Here is a 23,854-nt window from a genome sequence, read left to right on the forward strand (position 1 = left end):
GTTATCACTTCTTTCCTGTTTCTCAGAAGCGATTGGGGGAGAAGAAGGGGGAGGAGAGATGACTGTCCTGGACGACTTTTAACAATACAGGATGCTCCTAGTAGAAGCCACCCTGCCTCAGACTTCGCTCTGCTACTTGCTGAGATTTGTTGCTCCTGTCGGCCTGCTTTGGCAGTCAGATGCAGGCACCTTGCCAAGCGGAGAAAAGTATAATGCAAAGTGCAATGGGCCAGGAAAATATTCCTGAAAATCATTCAGGGCAGCAGAATGGAAACGGAAGATTGCCAGAGAAAATACCCCACCTCTCTCCCCATTGCATGTGTAAGCGTATCCATATGAGCGCCCAGGAGGAGGAGGAGAGGAAGGTTCTATTGACTAGCAACTGAATTCGGTGCGCCAGGAGAGACAGACGTACCTGCTCAGGTTTTCCTTCATTGTCTCTGTGCAGCGGCACATAGTGGAGTTCTGCACATGCACAGAGCCAACCTCAGAAGCTTCCAGAGCTTTCTGGCACATTTTGTCCTCTTGAGTGGCGGAAACTGTAGTGTCCCACGAATGAGAGGAATTCCCCAATTCCCCAGACCCTTTTCTGTTGCCACTGAGATATTGCCACTGCCATCATGATGAGCTTTTCTTTTTTACTTTCACCCCCCCCCCCCTAGAAGAATGCCCAGTCCTATCCTGCGCAGGTACAGGCAGGCTGGCTGGCATGTGCTGTATCCAGCACATGGTTGGGGCTGGCTGCGACGCAACCCGGGGCAAGGGGCAACAAGGACATCTGCAAGAGGGATCTGAAGGCCTTAGGGATGGACCTCAACAAGTGGGAAACCCTGGCCTCTGAGCGGCCCGCTTGGAGGCAGGCTGTGCAGCATGGCCTTTCCCAGTTTGAAGAGACACTTTGCCAACAGTCTGAGGCTAAGAGGCAAAGAAGGAAGGCCCATAGCCAGGGAGACAGACCAGGGACAGACTGCACTTGCTCCCAGTGTGGAAGGGATTGTCACTCCCGGATTGGCCTTTTCAGCCACACTAGACGCTGTGCCAGAACCACCTTTCAGAGCGCGATACCATAGTCTTTCGAGACTGAAGGTTGCCAATACAATAAAATACTAGCCAGGAGTTAGATATATCTATGGGGAGGGCAACAAAATTCCTTTTCCTTCTCCTTGGGGAGACATCAGTATAACCAGAGCTATGATCAGGATTGGCTGTGCTATTAGGCAGGGTAAAGTGACCAGCTTCAGGCAATTACAGTGGGCCCTCAGTATCTACAGGTTCCATGAACTTCATCCAGGCTGAAATCCGGGGGGGGGGGGGGTCAGGATTGCAGTGCTGCAGTAACACACCTGGAGGTTGCATCAATGTCCCAGCCTCTTCAGAAGGCCTCCCAGGTGCAACTGGAAGCTACCTTGGTTCATGTTGGTAACTTCCAGTTTCATCCTGGAGGTGTTCTGAGGTGTGCGGAGACCAGTGGGGCCTCCCCATGCCTTAGAACACTTCCTGGACATGACCAGACGTTGCCGACGCATACCTGAAGTGTCTTCAATTTGTGTCCAGGAGGTGCTTTGAGGCACAGACCAGGCATCTACAGTTGCTTAAATCCATGACTACCAAGCCCCTGGATAAAAAGACCCCGTTGTATTATTTTTTAATCTCTTTTTATCACCATAAGGGTTACCATGTGCCAAAATGTGTTGGGCCATCACCATACACAACTATAACCATGCCATGCAAATATGGTATGTATGGTATCAGATGTAGAATTCGATGCCCTGATAATCTTTATCCTCCTTTTTAAGATCAAGTTTTTAGTCCTTATGATCATGGGAATCAGCTACAGGAAACGCAGGTTGTGTTTAGTACAGTCCCAGAAAATGGTGGGGGGAGAGATGTTGACCAGGTCTCTGCATAACTAGGTGGTTTTTCCCTGAGTGTTGTATTAACAGAAGGGAATTGGTTGGCAACCTTCAGTCTCAAAAGACTATGGTATAAGCCTACAGCACTCGGTGTTCCCAGGTAGTCTCCCATCCAAGTACTAACCAGGCCTGACCCTGCTTAGCTTCCGAGATCAGACGAGATCGGGAGATAGTGTTCAGTATTTGAGATGGTTGGCAACCTTCAGTCTCGAAAGACTATGGTACAAGCCTACAGCGCCCGGTGTTCCCAGGCGGTCTCCCATCCAAGTACTAACCAGCCCTGACCCTGCTTAGCTTCCGAGATCAGACGAGATCGGGAGATAGTGTTCAGTATAGGGAGATGGTTGGCAACCTTCAGTCTCGAAAGACTATGGTATAAGCCTACAGCACTTGGTGTTCCCAGGCAGTCTCCCATCCAAGTACTAACCAGGCCTGACCCTGCTTAGCTTCCAAGATCAGACGAGATCGGGAGATAGTGTTCAGTATAGGGAGATGGTTGGCAACCTTCAGTCTCGAAAGACTATGGTATAAGCCTACAGCACTCGGTGTTCCCAGGCGGTCTCCCATCCAAGTACTAACCAGGCCTGACCCTGCTTAGCTTCCGAGATCAGACAAGATTGGGAGATAGTGTTCAGTATAGGGAGATGGTTGGCAACCTTCAGTCTCGAAAGACTATGGTATAAGCCTACAGCGCCCGGTGTTCCCAGGCGGTCTCCCATCCAAGTACTAACCAGGCCTGATCCTGCTTAGCTTCCAAGATCAGACAAGATCAGGCATGTGCATTGTGTGTATTCATTCATGGCGCAGAACAGGGGTGTCAAACATCAGACCCGCGAGCCAGATGCTGCCCTTGGAAGCTCTTTATCCAGCCCCCATAGCTGGTGTCTCTTTCTCCGGGTTGCCCTTCCAGCAGCACCACTTCTGCTGCTGCTGAGCTGTGAGGTGATGCTGTAGCAGAAGTGGTGGTGCTGAAAGGGCAGCCCCTGCGAGATCTGTGCTCTCCCAAGACTTGAAGACAGGATCAGGATGTGCACACTTGCTCGTCTGTCATTTGCAGCTAACGAGTTTCTAAATTTATTTTATTTGCTTTATTTTAAGAGATTTATACCCCACCTTTCCCATGCCTGAGCAAATGTCCAAGGCGGCTTACAAAGTTTTATAATCAATTACAAAGTATCACAACCAGTAAAAGCATAAAAAGCAAGGCCTCAAAACGTTAATTTTAACATGACATGGTAAAAAAAAAATTGTAAGTTTTTAACATAACATGGAGCAAAATAAAAGGAGAAAAAGAAAAAAAGAACTTACTGAGCCAATGGGGAACGGATACATCGGGGGGGGGGGCAGTCAAGTAAATGAGAACAAATGGCTTATTTCTGGCTATCATCTACTTCTTGCTTAATGATGTCACTGCTGACCCTTAGCAGGGCACCATGAAAGCTGTTCAGCCCACTATGAGAAAGCCTCTGGTGTACAGACTTTTCCTGAATCATCCTTAGAGCTTCTCCGGGCAATGGAGAGTATCTCCTCCAAACCTGTTTACGGAATACAAGCAGCAGAATTGTCCATCCAAGCTGGAGACCTTCCCCAGAAAAGCCATCCTCTTCCTCCCAAGTCCTTTTTCCTCCCAAAACATATAATTTCCTCCTCCTCCTCAGCCCGTTCTGTCAGGATGTCCATCTTTGGCATAAGAAATCTTGTGACTCCCCCTACACATACACACACCCCCGCACCATCACACAAACACACAAAGGTTATTCTAACGTGTTACAAGCTTTCCCTCCCAGCTATTATCTCCATGGAAACATCATCATTACTTGCAGAGATACTTCGGTGCCCTTGTTTATGTTCTTGGTGCATTTTCCTGTTTGCTTTTCAAAGCCCAGCTTCGAAATCCAGCCAGAAACAACTGTTGCCGCTATATGATTAGGAGAACAAAATCCTTAAGCCTTGGCTCCCAGCTCTCTTGGTCTAGCCCAGCTGACCCAAATCTTTTCTAGTAGCTTAGGGAGAGAATCCAGGAGCTCTAGTCCATCCCCTGGTCTTATTACACACGTCTCTGTGAGGTTTTGGAAAAGGTTCAGGAGCACACGCAGAGTTGTTTCTAAGTGTTGCACATACAGGGACACCCTGGCATTTTTTGATATCCATCAGTTTCTTGCAGTCCATACCAAAGAAGGGGAATAACTAGATACCATGACTAGTTTTCTGATTCCAGAGGAGAATTTCTTTTCCCAGAAACGTCCCTTTCTGTAGCTTCAGTTTGGCACTTGAAAAACATCCATGCCAGTGGTTCCCAAACATTTTAGCACCGGGACCCACTTTTGAAAATGACACTCTATCAGGACCCACTTACTTTTGAGAAATTTTTTAAAAAGTTTCACTTTACCAGCTGCTCAAGTCTTTGTTTTTTATCCCTTTAACTATGATGCAGTAGCTTCACTAGAGGGGTGTGGGGGGGGTGCAGGTCACACCAGGTGACGTGCACAGGGGGGTGACTCCACTACTGGCCAAAATGTTTTAAATCTTGGTAGTTTTGAATAACGCCATCATGTTATATATCATTTGATGTGGAATTTCATGCAGAATGCAATGAAACAAACTGTGTTGAAATATCTCTATTCTATCACATGTTATAGCCAAAAAAACCAACAGGGGTGGGGCAATGGTGCATCACCATACCCACCACCAAGGGCATTGCATTGCCCACTACATGGGCGGAGGTCCTTGTGGGGATGACACACTGGCCTCCCTTACCGGGTGATGCTACTCTATGGTGGAAAAAGAACCACTTTCTGGAGTGTATGTTTGTGCTCCACTTTCATCGATCAGGACTATACTGGTGGCCTTGTGTTCCCCTTTGCCTAGTCTTCAATAAGACCTGAGGCACATTTGCCTACTCACTATTGGACATGCACATGCTGCTCTGTTTTGGTTTCCATAGGGCTTCGTACATTTTTTCTTGTCAGCCACCAGATTCTCAGTTCACGGCTGGCTCATTAAAAACAGGTCGTGACCCACTGGTATGTCCCGACCCACAGTATGGGAACCACTGTAGAACTGGCTATGCAAGCAAAAAACCCTGGATTCCTAATTATCTGGCCTCTGGTTAAATAACTCTCACTCCTGTTGCAAGTGCCATGTGAGGTAGGAAGCGAAGTGAACCGGCTTCGTGCCAATATGCTGCAACCCATGCCTTCAGCTCTGCCTCTAAACTTAATTGGGGGGTCGGAGTCACTTTCAAAGACTGAGTGACTCTCGAGATTTATTACAAATGGACTCGCACCTGTAAGTCCAGCAATTATGGAATGCAAACACCCTGGTTGCCAAATGCAGTAAATTGAGAAAATAACTGTAGATCTTTGTCACTGTTTCTGAGCTCATGGGTTGGAGATCACAACAGAAACTGAAGCAACCCGTTGCCAGGCCATTCACTGCAGCTGGGCCGTAACCTTTTCAGGCAGGGAAATGTTTCCAGGAGAAATATCACCCAGTCCTGAGGGCACGAGAAGCAAAAGAAAACATCTGCTTAAATAGATGAGACACTCTCACAGCACAACCCTACGCCTGTCTACTCAGCAGTAAGTCCCTTTGAGTTCAGTGGTGTACCAGGTAAAGGTGTGTATAGGATTGCAGCCTGACACCCCCAATCCTACCTAACTCCCCGTGCAGCAACGCAGCACCACCAACGTGGCATCCGCTGCATCTCGTGGGGGAGTTTTGACTTCCAGGGGCCTCCACGGTGAAAGGAAACATTTGTCCCCCCTGGGTAAGCCCCTGCTGCACCCATGGGTCCACTTGGATCTGCACCAGCAGTATCCCTGGCACGAGTCTGCATGGATCCATGAAGATGGATCAGGCTCAAGTACAGGATTCGAATTCAGCAGGCATTGCTGCCACTGAACCTGCCAATCAATCAATCAATCAATCAATCAGTTCCAATCCCTGTAATAAGGAAGGATCATACCTTGGTGATTTGGGGCACGTCCTTTGCATCAATTAAGGCCATAGTTTTGATGCCCGGTGTCTTCATTTAAAGGGACCCTGAGCTGCAGGGCTAGGAAAGATTCCTGCCAGAGAGCTTTCAGAGCTGCTGCTGTTCGGATAGGGTGTTGAGTGGCAAAGACAAATGGGCAGACTTCATATGTCATATGGCCACCGGGCTTGTTCGTATGGCTGGCCCTTTAGCACAGGGTTAGTTGCCTGCAGGAAACCGGTACAATTGATTCACTATTGGACATGCGCATGCTGTTCTGTTGTCAGATGTAATATCTGACAAATTTGGAGGGCATGATTGCCTCCCACACTTCTGCCCAACAAGGCCCGTGCCAGAGCCAAGGCTGCCCAAGCATGCTCAAGGCGGTGCACGGGTGGTTCCTCTGCTGTGGCAGAGACTGGGGGGGCTGCTTGACTCACTCCCTTTGTGCGTTTGCAACAGCCTTTCTAATTACAGGGGCGTGTATGGGCTGTTTTTAGCCTCACGTCCCTCTTTTCCTGCAGCTGTGTTGACCTCCGAAATGGAACGTTACAGCTGTACCTCCCTTCTCCGGGGTGGTGGGGTTCTGAAACCTGCCTGGGGACCCTGGGGAAAGGAAAGGAGACCACACGTAAGCGAGTGTGAATTTGGCAACCCTGTTGTGGCCAAGAACAGCTTGCTGGGCCTGCCACAGACACGGCTGCAGCCTCTGGACAAAGCAAGCTGGACCAAGCAAGCTACTGCAGAGGCAGCCACTGGTATTGCTGCTGCTTAACCCCCTTCCCCCAGTACCACCACCACTCCATTTAATTATGATTTCAGTTTCCTGCCCCGTCTCCATGTCTGCACAGGGTAGCAGTAAATACAGCAGTGCAGCCTTCCAGTATGTCACGTCCCCCTGATAAGGCAACCGAAGAACCTGCCACCACTGTGGAAACGATGTCATCTATAATTTAACTCTCTACTAATGTTTCTCTGGTTACTGAATTACCCGCTTGTGTAGCTGGGCGATGCTAATTAACAAAACATCGGAAGAGCCTCCCGCAGCCAGTGGACCTGCTGCTTCAGGGTTTTGCTCTCCTTCCTAATTCAAAATCCACTGCAAGATTCTGCAGACTCAACTTTTGATCCTTGCACACTTTTGCTCCCACACAGCCCCCCCACCCCACCCCATCACCACTTGTAGAAGATAATAACCAAATCAACTGCACTGGGTATCCCTCAGTACCCGCAGGAGATCCGTTCCAGGACCCCTTGTGGCAGTGGATCTCAAACTGGGGCATCGCGACACCCCAGCCAGAGAGTCCTGGCCTTTGCCCCTTAAGGGGCGGGGAGGGGGGACGCCAGGAGTGATGCCACATTGCCAGAATCGCATCACTGCCAAGGGGTGCAGGGGCTTGCTTCGATTTACCAGAGCCTGCAGCAGGCTCCTGAGGGTGCGGGGAGCCCTGCGGCACCTCCACAGGGCTCCCCAACATGCAGAGACGGTGCAGATAACGATCGCAACCCACTTCCGGTTTGCAATCGTGAAACCAGAAGTGGGTTGCGATCGTTATTTTGACGATCTTCACATGTTGGGGAACCCTGCCGAGGCTGGTGCAGGGCTCCCTGCACCCCCAGGAGCCTGCTGCAGGCTCTGGTAAGTCTAAGCAAGCCCCTGCGGCCCTCGGCAGCGATGCAGTTCTGGCAACTGCATCGCGACCTTCCCCCTCCCCCGCAAGAACTTCCAGTGGGGCTCAGACTCCCAAAGAGTTTGGGAGTCACTGCCCTGTGGATACCAAAATCCACGGATACTGGAATCTGCAAGGGGGGGGGGCTGACACAGCTCTGCAATTAAACATCTGCAGGCTGTGCCCATCCCTCCAGAGGTCACACCGGCCTCCTCGGAAAGCCTCCCAGACGTGACCAGACTTCTGTTCATGTCGAGGAGGCTTTCTGAGGCCCTCAAGCTCAGCATCCATGGATGCTCAAATCCATGAGGGCTGAACCCACGGAGAAGATAGCCCACTGTATGTATCTGTATACAGTACTCCTCTAACCAGGGCCAGCTCTTCAAGCTGCCTCTTCTACTCCAGTCAGCTCTTCTTTTTCAAATCTAAGGAGCAGATACAGGCCGGTGGGAAATCAGAGTCATGCACCCTCTGCCTCTATTCTGCCTGAGGCAATCACCTCAGTTGCCCTCATGGATGGGCCGACCTCCCTATGACCCTATGATCTGTCATGAAATTGGAAGAGTGGGTAGGGGAGGATGCACCAGTTTACAGCTCAGTTCACATGAGACCTTCAGTGCACGGCAAGGGGTGGGAGTGAAGAGAGGCTGGGCATGAACCTGAGGTTTGAATTTTCTCTACTGAAAAGCTATGTCTGACTCGGTTCCAAGTAGTCTTGAACCACAGGAGCAGCTCTGCTACAAAAGAAACCCAGAATAAAGCCTGGTGAAAGATGCCGGGTTGTTTGTACTTGGAAAACGTCTAGGGAGATAAGAACCTAAGAATGTCCACTTACTGAGCTGTCTTTTCAGGGGGATCTTCCTAGACACCATCCTCCCCAAATATACTGTGAAAGGGATGCAACCTTCCATTGGCCAACGGACCCGACTGAGCAAGGGAGACATAAACCAGGCACGCAAACTCTACAAATGCCCTGGTAAGTACTGCTGGGTGTTCATCATTCAAGGAGGAGTTTGAGCCCTTGCTGTAGCTACTGATAGTCCACAGTCTGGACAAAGAAATACCTTTTTTTTTTTTGGGGGGGGGGGGGTCCTGTAATATTTAGCAGGAGGAAAGCAAATGTCCCTCTTCACCCCAGCATGGCGTCTTTTCCAGTGTCTGTTGTTGGGTTCTGTCCGGCATCTATTTTTTGGATTGTCTATTGATTTATTTTGCGATGTAAATCGTTTTGCAGACAACTTTTTGTTGAAAAGCAGCATACTTAATAATAATATGGAATATGTATTTACTACGAGGAAATAAACAGCGTTAAACGTTGCACTGTGAAATTATATAGTGCCTGCTCAGAGGGTTGCAGGCGAAGGATTTTTCCAGATGTTAAGTTTATACATATCCCCACACCCCAAAAAACTGCACAGTTGTTGCTCATTTGTCACAGGGGATGGGAATATCTTTCCTCAAAGAACAGTTTGTTTTGAGAATGGCTCCTTTTTTCCCAGCACACAAACTGCAAGATGGTCCTGGAAAGCATTTGCAATCCTTTTCCCGAACTAGAGGGACTGATGTGATGGGATTTGATTTAGAACACCAGGGCCAGCCCGTTCATGAGATCAACTGAAGCAGGGCCCAGTTCTATCCAAATTTCCAGCACTGATGCAGCCACAGTGCAGCCCTAAGGTAAGGGAACAAATGTTTCCTTACCTTGAGCAGACCTCTGTGACTAGCCCCCCACTGCAGGATGCAGCCCACACCCCATTGACACACCTGCACTGGCACAGGAACATAAGAACATCCCCACTGGATCAGGCCATAGGCCCATCTAGTCCAGCTTCCTGTATCTCACAGCGGCCCACCAAATGCCCCAGGGAGCACACCAGATAACAAGAGACCTCATCCTGGTGCCCTCCCTTGCATCTGACATAGCCCATTTCTAAAATCAGGAGGTTGTATATACACATCATGGCTTGTAACCCATAATGGATTTTTCCTCCAGAAACTTGTCCAATCCCCTTTTAAAGGCACCCAGGCCAGATGCCGTCACCACATCCTGTGGCAAGGAGTTCCACAGACCAACCACACACTGAGTAAAGAAATATTTTCTTTTGTCTGTCCTAACCCTCCCAACACTCAATTTTAGTGAATTTTAGTCACCTGGTTCTGGTGTTATGTGAGAGTGTAAAGAGCATCTCTCTATCCACTTTATCCTTCCAATGCATAATTTTGTATGTCTCAATCATGCCCCCCCCCCTCAGGCATCTCTTTTCTAGGCTGAAGAGGCTCAAATGCCATAGCCTTTCCTCATAAGCAAGGTACCCCAGCCCAGCAATCATCTTAGTTGCTCTCTTTTGCACCTTTTCCATTTCCACTATGTCCTTTTTGAGATGCGGCGACCAGAACTGGACACAGTACTCCAGTTGTGGCCTTACCATAGATTTGTACAACAGCATTACAATATTAGCTGTTTTGTTCTCAATACCCTTCCTAATGATCCCAAGCATAGAATTGGCCTTCTTTACTGCGGCCGCACATTGGGTCGACACTTTCATCAACATGTCCACCACCACCCCAAGATCTCTCTCCTGATCTGTCACAGGAAAGTTGGATAGGATTGGACTCTCAGCTGGTAGTTCTAAAGAAGAAGTAATAGTAGTGGTAGTAGTAGTAGTACTGGTTACTGTTACAACCAGTAGTAATTAAATACTGGTTGCATTTTTTGCCATGAAACATGGTTTGATTTTGTTTTGTTCAAAATCTGGAGCTCTTCCCCATGTATATAATTTAACAAATATGACTATAGTGATCGTAGATACAGAGGCCATTATTATTATTGGTTGGCAACCTTCAGTCTCGAAAGACTATGGTATAAGCTTACAGCACCTGGTATTCCCAGGCGGTCTCCCATCCAAGTACTAACCAGGCCTGACCCTGCTTAGCTTCTGAGATCAGACAAGATTGAGCATGTGCAGGGTAATTATTATCATTACTAAAAATATTTATGTCCCATTTTTCAATTAAGAGTAGTTCACAAAGTGGTTTACATAGCAAAGTACACAAAGTGGTTTACATAGCAAAGTATTTCAATAAATGGTTCCCTATTCCCAAAGGGCTCAAAATTTTTTAAAAATTAAAAAGATGCAGAAGAGATGTCTCTAGGAAGAGATGCAGAAGAGCTTTCTAAGCAGGAGTCATGGAGATGGTGCTATGATGGGGTAAAGAGGGGCAGTTGCTCTCCCTCTGCTAAAATATGAATCAAAACAGAGTTTTAAAAGATGCCTGCCATGTTAGCAGGGGTTAACCACATACTAGCATTTCTGCCTGCAAATTTGGTGCAAGATTTATCACAGCAGATCAGCAATGTCAGAGATTTTGGGTTGGTTTGTTGGGGGTAAAAAAGCAGCCGCTTGATGTTCTCCTCGCAAACCTGCGGATACAATTTTGCACATTTTAATAATAATAATAATAATAATAATACAGGTATTTATATACCGCCTTTCATGGTTGTCAGATTTCTCTGCAGACTTTATTTCAAGGCGGTTTACACAGGCAGGCTACACTAAATCCCTATAGGGATTTTTACAATTGAAGAAGGTTCTGTCTTTCAAGAACCACAACATTTCAGATGTATCCTTTTATGATCTGGCATTACATTCTGGCCTCCAGTTTCCTCCCACGCAAGCTGACAGTCCTTCATAACTCATTTGAAGGGCGGCCAAAGAGCAGATGGAAAAACTCGGCTGGGCTTGTCAGCTGCTTCAAGGTCTCGCTGTTCACGGTGCCGGTGGCCTCGAACTGGCGACCTTCGGATGTTATCTTCAGGCAAACGGAGGCTCTACCCCAGGGGTGCTCACCCTTTTTTGGCTCGAGAGCTACTTTGAAACCCAGCAAGGCCCGGAGATCTACCAGAGTTTTTTTTACTATGTTCGCGCCATCATAACATATAACATTTATGTGTACAATGTATGTTGGTGTACCTTGAGCCCCACTGAGTATAACAGGACTTACTCCTGAGTAGACATGCCTAGGATTAGGCTGTGAGGTTGCAATCCTAGCCACACTTACCTGGGAGTAAGCCCCATTGAGTACAATGGGCCTTACTCCCGGCGTTTCCTCCCAGAGGCACCTGAAGGGGCGGGTCGGCACTCCGCGATCTACTCATTTTGCCTCGCGATCTACCAGTAGATCACGATCCACCTATTGAGCACCCCTGCTCTACCCTCTAGACCAGACCTCCTGCCCCTTACATCTATAAATGTAAGAGCAGATTCCAACGCTCTGTTGGAATATCGCCACCAACAGTCAGCTGGGAATCTGGTCTGAGAGAGAAGAGGCAGAGCCAGACCAGTGAACCCAATCATGCAGTAACACTGTTCTTTAGGATTTAAAGGGGACATTGTACCTAAGATGGTCATGCTGCTTCTTTTTTTCGATTGTTAAGAAAATATTTGTGCAATGATTTTTGACAAAAATTCACAGAATAGTTTACATGACAGCATAAATTTTAAAAACCAGTTCCCTGCTCCAGAGGAGTCTGTACACTCTACAGCAGCACAAAAGAGACATCAGCAAACAGCCACTGGACAAGACGTTGTATTGGGATGAACAGGGACAGCTGTTCAACCTCTGCTAAGAACCATCACTTTAAAGGTGCCTCTTAGTCCAGTTAAAAAGGGCTTTATCGAAGGCACGTCACAAAGACTTCCTCATTCCTTTGCTACAGAAATTAATATTATGAATTTGAGGGGAGGGGGGAAACACATGAAAATGATTCTGAAGTCCATAGTGGGGCAACTCCCTTGGGAAGCTGCAGTGAAGAAAGTTCATTGCCCGCAGTCTGTTGACACGAGCTTGTTGTGGCTGGACTAAAGCTGAGCCTGGAATGTTCCGGCCCTTCCGTTACATGTTATAATCTCCCTAGGGTCTGACCTCATGTTCCAGTCTGAGCTCTTCTCATTGCTTTATGAATGGAAATAGCATGACATAACACAGGGTTGTGGAGCTGGCCTGGACGGATGGCTCCCATCTTCACCAAAGCTTTGGAGATCGTCCAACCTACGCCAGCTCTGGCTCCAGGAACCGAGCAGATGTTGGAACAGAAGGCAAGGGATCAGGAGCCAGAGGCAAGCAGAGGAGTGTGTGAAACCCTTACTTCCTGTTCGACTCCCCAGATTGAATCTGGCCTGGAGTTTCCCAACGTCCATCCCCTTACTGGGTGCCTGTTTCCGTGGAGAAGGCAAAAGCCTATAAACACAGCAGAGTTGTTTTTCTAAGCAAGGAATGCAGCAAACCCAGCAGAATGGGCGAGTGACCCAGCGTGATGGGCGCAGAAAAGAGAGAGAGCGAGAGAGATGTTGGCAGGGAACTAGGTAGAGAGGAATGGGCAGAAATAGAACTGGAAGTGGGATCAGGTAAGGAGCAAGTTAGAACGGGGGCTTCAGCAGAACAGAGGAAGAATTTCTACAGTATACTCACAGCTATTTTTCCAGGTATTTGCTTTCTCCCCCACATGCCACAAATTTCCCCCCTTCTTTTGTCTCAATCAGATGCTTGAAGTATAATAAATCCTTTTCAATGTTTGGGACAATCTCAGATTGGGGTGAGGTGCAGGCAGTGGCATCAGTAGGATTTGTGACACCCGGTGCAGGAGGCCGGAGCGTCACCCCCATAATGGACCTCCTCCCATGCAGTGGGTGGGACAACACCCCGGGTGGTGGGTGTGGTGATGCACTTTTGCCCCACCTCCGCTGGTTTCTTGGCTATAACTTTTGATAGAATAGATATATTTCAACATGGTTTATTTCATTGCATTCTGCATGAAATTACACTTTGAATTATCTATAATATGACAGTATTATTCAAAAATACTGAGATTTTTAAAGTTTTGGCCAATAGTTTTGTCACTCCCCCCCCCCCCCAGCATGTCCCACAACCCCTAGTGACACCACTGGGTGCAGGAGACCTTGTGAAGAACAGGACCACCTATTAGGCAGCAGAAAGTTAATGCCTTCATAACATAACCATGGAGATACACACTTAGGGCACAATCGTATCCTGCGCTGGAACAGGCAAGCCAAGAGACTTGTGCTGTATCCAGTGCAGGATTGTAGCCATAAGCAGCTTAGCCAGAGGCAAGGGGAAACATTTCCCCTTACCTCCAGGTAAGGGCTGCTGGCCCCTATGGGTCTCCTTGGACTTGCGCCACCTCTTGAGGTGGCACAAGTCCGAGGAGAGCAGAGCGGCTTGAAGCCGCTCCATTCTCCCCGGGAATGGGGGTTGGGATCCTGCACAACTGCCGGATTCCAGCCCCGCCTCCCACTCCCCACCTGCCCACCCATCCTGGGACCACCCACTGGCTACCCTCCCCCCGCCCAGCAACACCTCCCTCCCTCCTCCTCCCCACTTACCTTTTTTTCTTGCATCGGCCCAACCGGGCTGACGCAAGTGTTCGAGAGGAAGACGTCGCGGAGGTTTATGTCAGTTACAGTTGGTTAACTAGCACCCCTCCTGCGCCCCCAGCCACTGCTGCTATGAATGGGATGCTGACAGAAGGTGGCTTCATATATTCCAAGGAAGTGCCAAAAACAGGTTCCCAAGCGACTCGCGCTTCCTCTTTTGACACTTCTGGAGTAACTTGGAAAGGGGTGAGATTTTTCCATTTTATTAAGGCCCTCACATTAAATGAACATTTAGAGGAGTGGGTTGGGACCTGATTTCCCACAGTGGGGCAGCCAGACCTCCAAAGTAGGGAGGGGAACGTGAGAATTTCGGTAAGGGAAACACACAGAAACTGCAGCTGTCTGGCTGCCTCCCAGCTACCTTGTACCTGGCAGAAAAAACTACATATGGCTGCAGTCCCAGGGTCCCAAGTTTGCATGTGCTAAATATTTGTGTGCACACGCCAGTGTTTCTCCATCGCTTCTTCCTGGAGCAGCTTCCACAGTGGCGCACTTGCGCGAACTGCCAGAACGTGCTGCCCTGACCTCATTGGTTCCTTGCCCTAATGATTTCTGGAAACTATCGCGTGTGACAGAAGGCAGGGTGGAAGAGCGGGGTGTGCAGGGCGTAACAGCTTTGCATGTTACAAGGAAATAAACCTACCTGAGCAGTAACCAGAGGCAATTTGCTAGATGTGAGCCAGGTGAGAGAAAGTACATGTCTTCTGCCTTGGCCAGGAGTCAGACTGCCGCCTTCCAGTACTTGCCAATTCTTGTGAGAGCCTGATCCTGCAGGCCAGGTGGGGGCAACTACCCTGCATTCTGATCATATCCATAATCAAACAAGCATTATGCGCATGCGGTAGAGCATCTTTAGTGTACCATCAATAGCAGCTGTGGCTGGAGTATTTCCATGGCCACATGTGTTAAGGTTTAAGGGGGGCTTGTATAAAATTATAAGAGGATTGGTGTAGGTTCCCAGTCTTGTCCCAATCTGAGCAGGTTGCAAGAACAACACTTCAACTACAGCAGAGTACTTTCAGCAGTTGTATTGGTCAAGGGATATCACATATAGAGTAGTCATTTAACAGTCCAAGAGTCAGCACGGAGAGCAGTCAGTTCCAGTATAACAAATCCAAATCAGTTCCAATAACACACAGTCAAAGGTTCAGTCCATAAGTCAGTAATATCACATACATACAGTATCCAGCCTCTCCAGTCACTGGCAGCAGTCTCACAGTTACTCCATCAACTCCCCTACTGCTGCACTTGAGGCTCCTCCTGACTATCTTCATATAGTCGGCTCAGCCAATCAGTATTTGGCTTGGTCACACCCAGGGTGTGCCTGTCCCAGGTGCTTGCTGATTCTGCTGAATCATTGCTCTGCACCTGCTCCCTGAACCAACATGGAAGCTTTGGTTCTGCATCACTCAGAACTCAAGCTGACAGCATGAAGTCTTGATAGTCAGAGCCAAAACTAGGGTGGAGCTTGAGGAGCACTTGCCCTGGGTGCTCCCCCAAGCAGGAGTGCATGCCTGTCCCCAGGCTCTGTCCTAGTTTTAGAGGAGGCTCTGGTGGCAACGTGCACCCTTCATGCACCCTGGCAGCCACCAGAGGAGAAGGAGTGGAGTGCGTGAAGCTGCCAGCATCTCCTCCTCCAGGAGAACCCAGAAGTGACATCAGACATCACATGATGAGGAAAATATTTGCAACGGTGGGGCTGCTTGCTGCCTCTCTCTTTCAGCTGGGTTCTCAGCATGAGGGACCCATCTGCAGCAGGAGGAAGAAGATAAGTGGTGGTGGGCACTTCTCTTAACCAGGCTCAAATCCTAACCAGCTTTCCCTCACTGACACCGCTGTGCCAATGGGGCATGCGCTGCATCCTGAAGTTGGATGGCAGTCATGGAGGCCTCCTCACAATAATAATAATAATAATAATAATAATAATAATAATAATAATAATAATAATAAAAAAACTTTATTTCTATCCCGCCCTTCTCCCTAAAGGGACCCAGGGCGGCTTACAACATATTAAAAACAGATTAAAACATAATTTAACAAACAGATAAAAACATTTTAAAAACACATTAACAGGAACCATAAAAACAGTAGTCAGATAAACGTCAGAATAAAAAAGAGCATAAAACAGCAGTTCATAGCGGAATCAGGCCTGTAAAAAACAACTAAAAGATGTATAAAAGATGTTAAAAAGGCCATGAAGTCAGAAGGCTTGTTTAAACAGCAGGGTCTTCAGGCCTCGCCGAAAAGTCTCAAGAGAGGGAGCCATTCTCAAGTCAAGGAATGTTTGTTCCCTTACCCCAGAGCTGCATTGCCCTTACCTTGGTGCTGGATAGTTGGTTAAGATTGCATCCTCAGGCATAGAATTAAATATCAGTTGGTTCTGTCAAAAGGTGTCATTGGATCGAATGTGTCCTGCAGGCTATAGCTGGGGAGTCTGCTTTAGGATAAAAGTCTTTGTTAAACACAGAATCTAATCCTTTCTGATGTTATACTGTAATGGTGTTGGTGGCCATCTGACACTTGGAAGTTTTTGCTAGATTGGGGTGGTCCAACCTGCAGCCTGTGGGTCGCATGTAACCCATGAGGCCTGTTCTGGTGGCCCTCAAAAAGCCCTGCCACCCACTGCCTCCTCCTGCTTCAGCAGCTTTTTTATCTCCCTGCCATGTCGTTCTCCTTCTCCACCTCCTTCTCTTACCTCTTGAACCTGCTGAGTGACTTCAGCGGCTCTGAACCCAGAAGTAATTGATGATGACTTCATTATGTCACCACCAATTACTTCCATGTTGGCACAGTTGGGAGGTGATGTTGGTGTCTTGCGGCCCCTGTAGTATTAAAGGTTGGACAGCCCTGTGCTAGACAGTAATCTCTTTCACCCTTGCAATGAGAGTAAGGGCAGCTTCTGATGTGACACAACGGAGAAACATGAATAGCTCATGGTTCATCTCACCACACTTCCATATCTTGTCCAAATCCCAGGGATATTCCTCTCAGGAGAGTCCTGTTTACCCAGTGCACCATCTGTTATTGAGACATGGAAGTCTCATGCATGACTCATGCAGGATTCATCTCAGTATCCAAAGTCACCCGTCAATACGTATAACAAACTCTCAAGAGTTCCCAGAAGTCCTCCAGCCTCCAAGTATTGCAGTCTTCAGATGACAGACCTAATAAACGTAATCGGTTCGAGGTCACTGCCAAAACGGGATACAATTTGAAAATACTGCTTCCAGCGAAATGAATTTTTTTTCCATGGAGTTTGCACTTGGCCATCTCATAGTTAAAATTTAATTCTGAGGAAGACTCTCCAACAGACGGCTTTTTTTCTCCCAGAAAAAAAAAATTTAATCAACCCAAGGCAATTTGAAACAGCAGCATTTCGGGAAGGCATTTTGCAGGATCATATTTTAAAATGTACTATTACTCATTAGGGGAAACTTTCATTTCTTTCAAACTGCTCCTAGGAGAAGGAGCTGGAATCACATTTCAGCATTAAAAGTCATTTTTGAAGGTATGAATGGGCCAAAGACTTAAAAAAATCTCATCAATACGTAATATTTTCTGTTTTTGTGACCCAATGTCCCAATGAAATAAAACTGCATGTAGAAAGCAAGCATATCAGGAAGGAAGATGCTAGAAAACTAGCACTCTGTCTTGCCTTCTCTCTGAGATTCTAAAGTCAGAGTTTTGAGTTACCCTGCACATGCCTGATCTCATCTGATCTTGGAAGCTAAGCAGGGTCAGGCCTGGTTAGTACTTGGATGGGAGACTGCCTAGGTGCTGTAGGCTTATACCATAGTCTTTCCAGACTGAAGGTTGCCAACCAACCAGAGTCAGATAATTTTTCCTTGTTTTTCCATTTTTTAATAAACTATAATAAACATAAAATACATAAACAAATACATAAACAATACTCTAATGGTGTAGCAAGAGCGAAGCCAAAAAATTCTAACTACTTATATTTTATATATATATATATATATATATATATATATATATATATATATATATATATATATATATATATATATATATATATATATATATATAAAGTCTAAACATTAACAAATGTTAGTCTATATTATTATCTAATCCTTTAAAACCAATCTTCAAATCCATAATACATTAAATTATTATTTTCTCTCTGTTTTAAAAAGTCAATAATTGGTTTCCAATTTTTCAAGAAGTTTTTTGCTGAGTTCTCCTTAAGTAAAGTTGTGAGTTTGTCCATCTCTGCAAAGTTCATAAGTTTTGTCCACCATTCTTCTATCGAGGGTATGTTTATAGTCTTCCAATATTGAGCATAGAGTATTCTGGCAGCGCTTATCATATACAAAAATAAAACTTCATTTTTTCTTTCCACATATTCATCTGTCATACCTAATAAAAATACTTCTGGCTTCAACTGTACATTTGTTTTTAAGATCAACTGTATCTGTGCATGAATTTATAACCAATATTTTTTTACTTTTGAACACGTCCACCACATGTGGTAAAAGGTTCCCTCTTGTTTCTTACATTTCCAACAACTATTGGACATACTTTCATACATTTTGGCTAGTTTACTTGGTGTCACATACCATTGATAAATCATCTTATATATGTTTTCCTTAATGTTAACATTCAGAGTAAATTTTATCTGTTTTATCCATAGTTTCTCCCATCTGTCCATTGAGAGTTCATGGCCCACATTTTTCGCCCACTGGATCATGCATTCTTTGACCTGTTCATCTTCTGTTTCAAATTTCAAAAGCAATTTATATATTTTAGATATTACTTGCTCATCTGATCTTAGTTGTTTCTCCAGTATTGACTCTCCCTCGTCAAAGCCATATAATTTTTTATCAGTTTTAAATCTTTCTAATAATTGTAGATACATAAACCATTGGCAGTCAAAACCCTCTGCAATCAATTCTTCTCTAGACTTCAACATACATTGACCTTGGTTAAAATTCAATATATTCTTATACAATAACCATTTGTCTCTTTGTGCTATTCCCAAACCAAAATGTGCTTCTTGTGGTGAGGTTGAGAGTGGAATTTTGTTATAAAACCTCTTCTTATAACGATTGCATATCTTCCACAGTGCATGTCTAACATAATGATTCTTAAATTCCATATTCACTTTCAACTTATCATGCCAAAGATATCCGTGCCAACCAAATCTTAAATCATATCCTTCTAACTTCAACAATTTTTTATTTTGCAGCAATATCCATTCTTTAAGCCACAGAAAACAACATGATGCATAATAAGTCTTCAGGTCTGGCAGTCCTAAACCTCCTCTTTCTTTTGCATATTGCAAAATCTTAAATTTGACTCTTGGTTTTTTCTTTTGCCATATAAAACCTGTCACATCTTTCTGCCACTCTTTAAAAGGTTTATCAGAGAGTAATATTGGTATATTCTGAAAAAGAAAAAGCATTTTCAGTAATACATTCATTTTGATTATGGATATCCTTCCCAAAAAAGATTTCAACCTTTCCCATCTCGTGAAATCTTTTTTTATTTCACACCAAACTTTAACATAATTATTTTGAAATAACACACAATTCATGTTTGTCAAAATAATACCTAAATACTTAATCTTTTTTTCCACTTTGAACCCGGTCTTATTCATCAACTTCAATTGGTCTTGTATGTTCATATTTTTAGATAAAATGTTAGTTTTTGATTTATTTATCTTAAATCCTGCTAATACTTCAAACTTCTTCAACTTAACCATCAACAACTAGATGTCTTTTAAAAGTCTTTCTAAGATCAAAACCATATCATCTGCAAATGCTCTTAATCTGAAGCATTCATTTGTAATCTTTGCGCCTTGTAGTCTTTCATCTTGTCTGATATCTCTACACAACACTTCTAGGGCAAGTATAAATAAAAGTGGTGACAGTGGACATCCTTGTCGTGTTCCCTTTTGGATCTCAAACACTGGCGAATTAAGACAACTACTTGTGAAGTGTTACAGATTGGAACACCTGTGGAAAGTTAAGATAATTATCTGTGGATTGTGATAGACTGAGATTTTTAAAGGGATCATGGCCACCACTAGGAGACATAATACGTTGGAACAGATACATAAAGAGAAATTCCCACCAAGATCATCAGGGAAAGAGCTGAATCTGGAAGCTATTCAAGATTTACTAATGAAGATGGAAAATCGTTTACAGGAAAAAATAGAAGGGATGGATGGGAAATTCGGAACATTACATCAAGAAATGCAGGAGATGAAATTACAGATGCAAACAAACATGTCGCGTTGGGATGCAATGTGGGAAGAAACAGAGACAAAGATAAAAGGGATAAATGACACAATAAAAGTTCATGAGTCAGAGAAGTTTTTCCATGGTGAAGGAAATCCCCAGCCTCCTGACACAGTTCAGGAAAAGCTGACCTTCTCAATTCTACAGATTACATAGACTGAACCTCTGTGGTACTGCAGACAGGGGAGAAAGCCTAGAGCAAGGGTTCTCAAGCTTCTCAGGAGTAAAACTCCCAAGGTAAGTCTGTGCGGGGCAAGGGAAATGACAGTGACACAGTCCCCAGGATTGCGCTGCTGCAAGGGCAGAGGGGACTTTTTTTAACATTTCCTACCTGCTTCTGGGGTCTGGGAAGAATGCCCCACAGAGCCGTCTGCCGGGCTCCCCATGGCTTGCAGAAAGTGAAAATAGCGATTGCGACCCACTTCTGGGTTGTGATCGTGAAACCGGAAGTGGATTGTGATCACTGTTTTCACTTTTGACAACCAGAGAGCTTTGCAGGGCTCCCACACCCCAGCAACAAGTAGGAAATTTTCTTTTTCTGCCATGGACTGTGTTGCTGCCTTCCCCCTTCCACCATCCGCTAAAGGGCTGGAGGCTGCAGTCCTCAGGCTGAGGCATCATGATGCCCCAGTTTGAGAACCTCAGCCTAAGAGCATCCTTCAACTTGCACAGTCACACCTTCCACCCTCTTTTGCTCTTTCTCTCTCCTTTCTCTCCATAACAGGGTCATCAGGTTGGGATTTCTTGCTTCGATTTCATTATGGGAGAACAATGAATTTGGCTGGCTGGGGCTTTAAAATGTATCAGGCTAAAGCAAAAGCATTCCCCTTCTCCAGGCAGTTTCAGAAGAGAGAAGCCCAGCAAGAGAAGCCTTGTTGCAGGGCAGAGTATCCGAACTGCAGATGGATTGCTTAATGTGTTACTTGGGATAAGGTGGGGAAATATCCTTTTACCCCGAGGAGACTTCCAGCCTGCCCCTAACTAGCACTGGATACCGCAGAGGCTGTGCAGCCTGGCTGCGCTAGCACTGGTTGAGACTGGGCTGTGAATAAATGAGATTGGGAACCAGTTAATCTCAGACAAAAACCAGCAGTGAACTGTGACTCATCAAATGTCTTTAAAAGCAGAGAAAGTCAAATCAACAGAGGCTATATTTCTTGGAATACTAATGAGTCTAGCACCTTGCTCCAAGGAAGCGATTAATGGAGCCTGGACAACAAACTGTCAAAAATCTGGGTTTAGACCCAGTGCAGGTTCCATTGGTGATGTTCAACTCTCTGGTTCAGATACTTTGCTTCTCCTTATATGCCTACAACTACCTCTCTGAACACCTCTGCAATGCTGCCTCTCTTGTTTCGGTTAGATCCTTCCTCAAAACCAGCCATTTCCAAGAAAACTTTTACCAGTGGCATAGCTAGAGGGGGGTGCAAAGCACTAAGTTTTGCAGGAAGTTTTGCAAGCAGTCCCTCCCCTTTGGAGCCATTCTGGGTGGGGGAAGCAAAACAGAGGCAAATGCCTCCGTTTTGCTCCCCCCGCAGGAATGGCTCTGAAGGGGTGGGCTGGTTGCAAAACTTCCTGCAAAGCTTGTGGCTCCCTGCTAAACTTAGTGCCTTGCACCCCGTGTAACTATGCCACTGCCTTTTACGGTACTCCTTAGTCCCTATTCTTAGTCTTAATTTCAGTAAATTTATGTATATGAAATAACTACCCCCCTTATTCCTGTTCCTGCTTTCTTCTGTTGTCTCTTTTTATGCCTCTTTAAGATTGTGAGCCTTCGGGACCTGGCCTCTCACTCCCTATAAATCACAATGCGTATACATGGAAATCTATTGATAATAATTAAATGTGAAATAATAGCAAATGGTTTGCTTGCAGGGCATCTCAACACTTGAGAAAAATATTTGTTCCGTTTTTCTAAGAAAGTGTTTTTGAATTCTTTAAGAATGTTTTGAACAAACAAAATGCACAACAACAAGATAAGAAACAACAACAGGAAAACAGAGCTGGATGAACTGCTTGTTTTGAAGCAGTTAACCATTTTCTGTGTTTAGGGTTCAAGGCAATCAAGAGACTGTAGGTTTTGATGCGCTGCACTGAAAATCCTCTCTGAACCACTTTCTTGTTTGGGTTCCATTCCCCTGATGGGAGAGGCCAGATGGAGAGGCCACAACCTCCTCAATATCCCACTCTGGAAAAACAACACAAGCTGCAGAAATGTTACTGAGACCAGGGATAGTTTGACCATGGTGCTGAATGCTCTGAGTATTGCATTGATACCTTGGCACAGATTTCTCAAACGATGGGATGGGACCCACTAAGGACGGGACGGGACTCACTAGGTGGGTAAGTCTTATTGAAGTCCACCCACTAGGTGGAGTAAGTCTTATTGAACTTAATGGGACTCACTAAAGCATAAAATTTGCTGTAAGGCTGAAATTCCATACATGCTGTCCTGAGAGTAAGCCCCACTGAACACAATGGGACTTACTTCTGAGTAATCGTGTATAGGCTTGTGCTGTTAGTGTGCTAGCCTATCCATGTTTACTTAAAAGTAAGTCCTACTCTGTTCAAAAGGAGTTACTTCCACTCCACTAGGTGGGTCGCAAGCCAATTTCAGGCAGGTCCCCATTCATTTCAAAGCATATTTTATTTTTAATATATTAGACGATGCTACCATGGTATGTGATTGCATTTGGGGAAATGTGACAGATCTGTACTTATAACAGGCTACTAGGTATACTGTATGCTTTTAACAGTGATAGTCAATGGGATTTACTCCTAGGTAAGTGTGGATAGGATTGCAGCCTTTGGGGTATTTGGGGATTAAAAAAAACAACAACAGATCAGCAACTGCTTGGGGGGTTAGGAGGATTCTTTATTTTAAATAAATTTCTAAATTTATACTTATTGTAAATTTTTATTTTACTTGATTGATTTGATATTGTCGCAAGGGGGACATTAAAATTTGTCCTGCTTGATGATGTCACTTCCAGTCATGGCATCACTTACAGGTTAATAACATCACTTCTGGTGGGTCCTGACAGATTTTCATTCTAAAACGTGGGTCCCGGTGCTAAAAAATTTGAGAACCACTGCTCTGGATTATTGGGAGTCTTTGGTGCATAGCTTTCAGAGACGGGTGGTGATCTGTTTGAGGCAGATACTCAAGCTGAGGCCGCTGGTCTGAACCCTGGACAGCTCTGAACAAAGGGACGCAGCCTGGATGCTGTGAGCTGAAGGGGTCGGGCAGTGTCCTAGCAAGGATCTGGAGGCCACTGTAGATCCTTTGTGTGGTGTCTACAACTTAGGGAGGCTGGCTTTGAACCTTCTCCCCGAGGAACCTTTGGTTTGAAAGTGCCCTCACTTGACCCTATAAGTACTGGCATTGCCAGCAAAGGGAGGGCAGATGGGTCTTGCCTCCCATGTAGGACCCTCAAGTGAGTTGTCAGAATCAGACCAATGTGCTTGGGTTGGAGCAGGGGAGGTGTGGCACCTTGGCCATGGTCCAGGAACACTGCTCTGATTCTGACAGCTACCTTGAGGGCCCTGCCCTCTCATTCAGATGGTCTGGGGAGACCAGGGG

General features: G+C 45.7%; 1 protein-coding gene across 2 annotated transcripts in view; it reads left to right on the plus strand.

Annotated features, from left to right (window-relative positions):
- BMP1 (bone morphogenetic protein 1) overlaps positions 1-23,854 on the plus strand; it is a 162,450-nt gene that overhangs the window by 101,330 nt on the left and 37,266 nt on the right. For both annotated transcript variants that reach the window (XM_066639788.1, XM_066639787.1), the window contains exon 7: positions 8,411-8,535. In XM_066639788.1, coding sequence (XP_066495885.1) covers positions 8,411-8,535 — 125 coding nt within the window. The remainder of the gene's footprint in view (positions 1-8,410; positions 8,536-23,854) is intronic.

Source organism: Tiliqua scincoides, chromosome 11, assembly GCF_035046505.1.
Source record: "Tiliqua scincoides isolate rTilSci1 chromosome 11, rTilSci1.hap2, whole genome shotgun sequence".
In the NCBI taxonomy this organism is placed as follows: Eukaryota; Metazoa; Chordata; class Lepidosauria; order Squamata; family Scincidae; genus Tiliqua; species Tiliqua scincoides.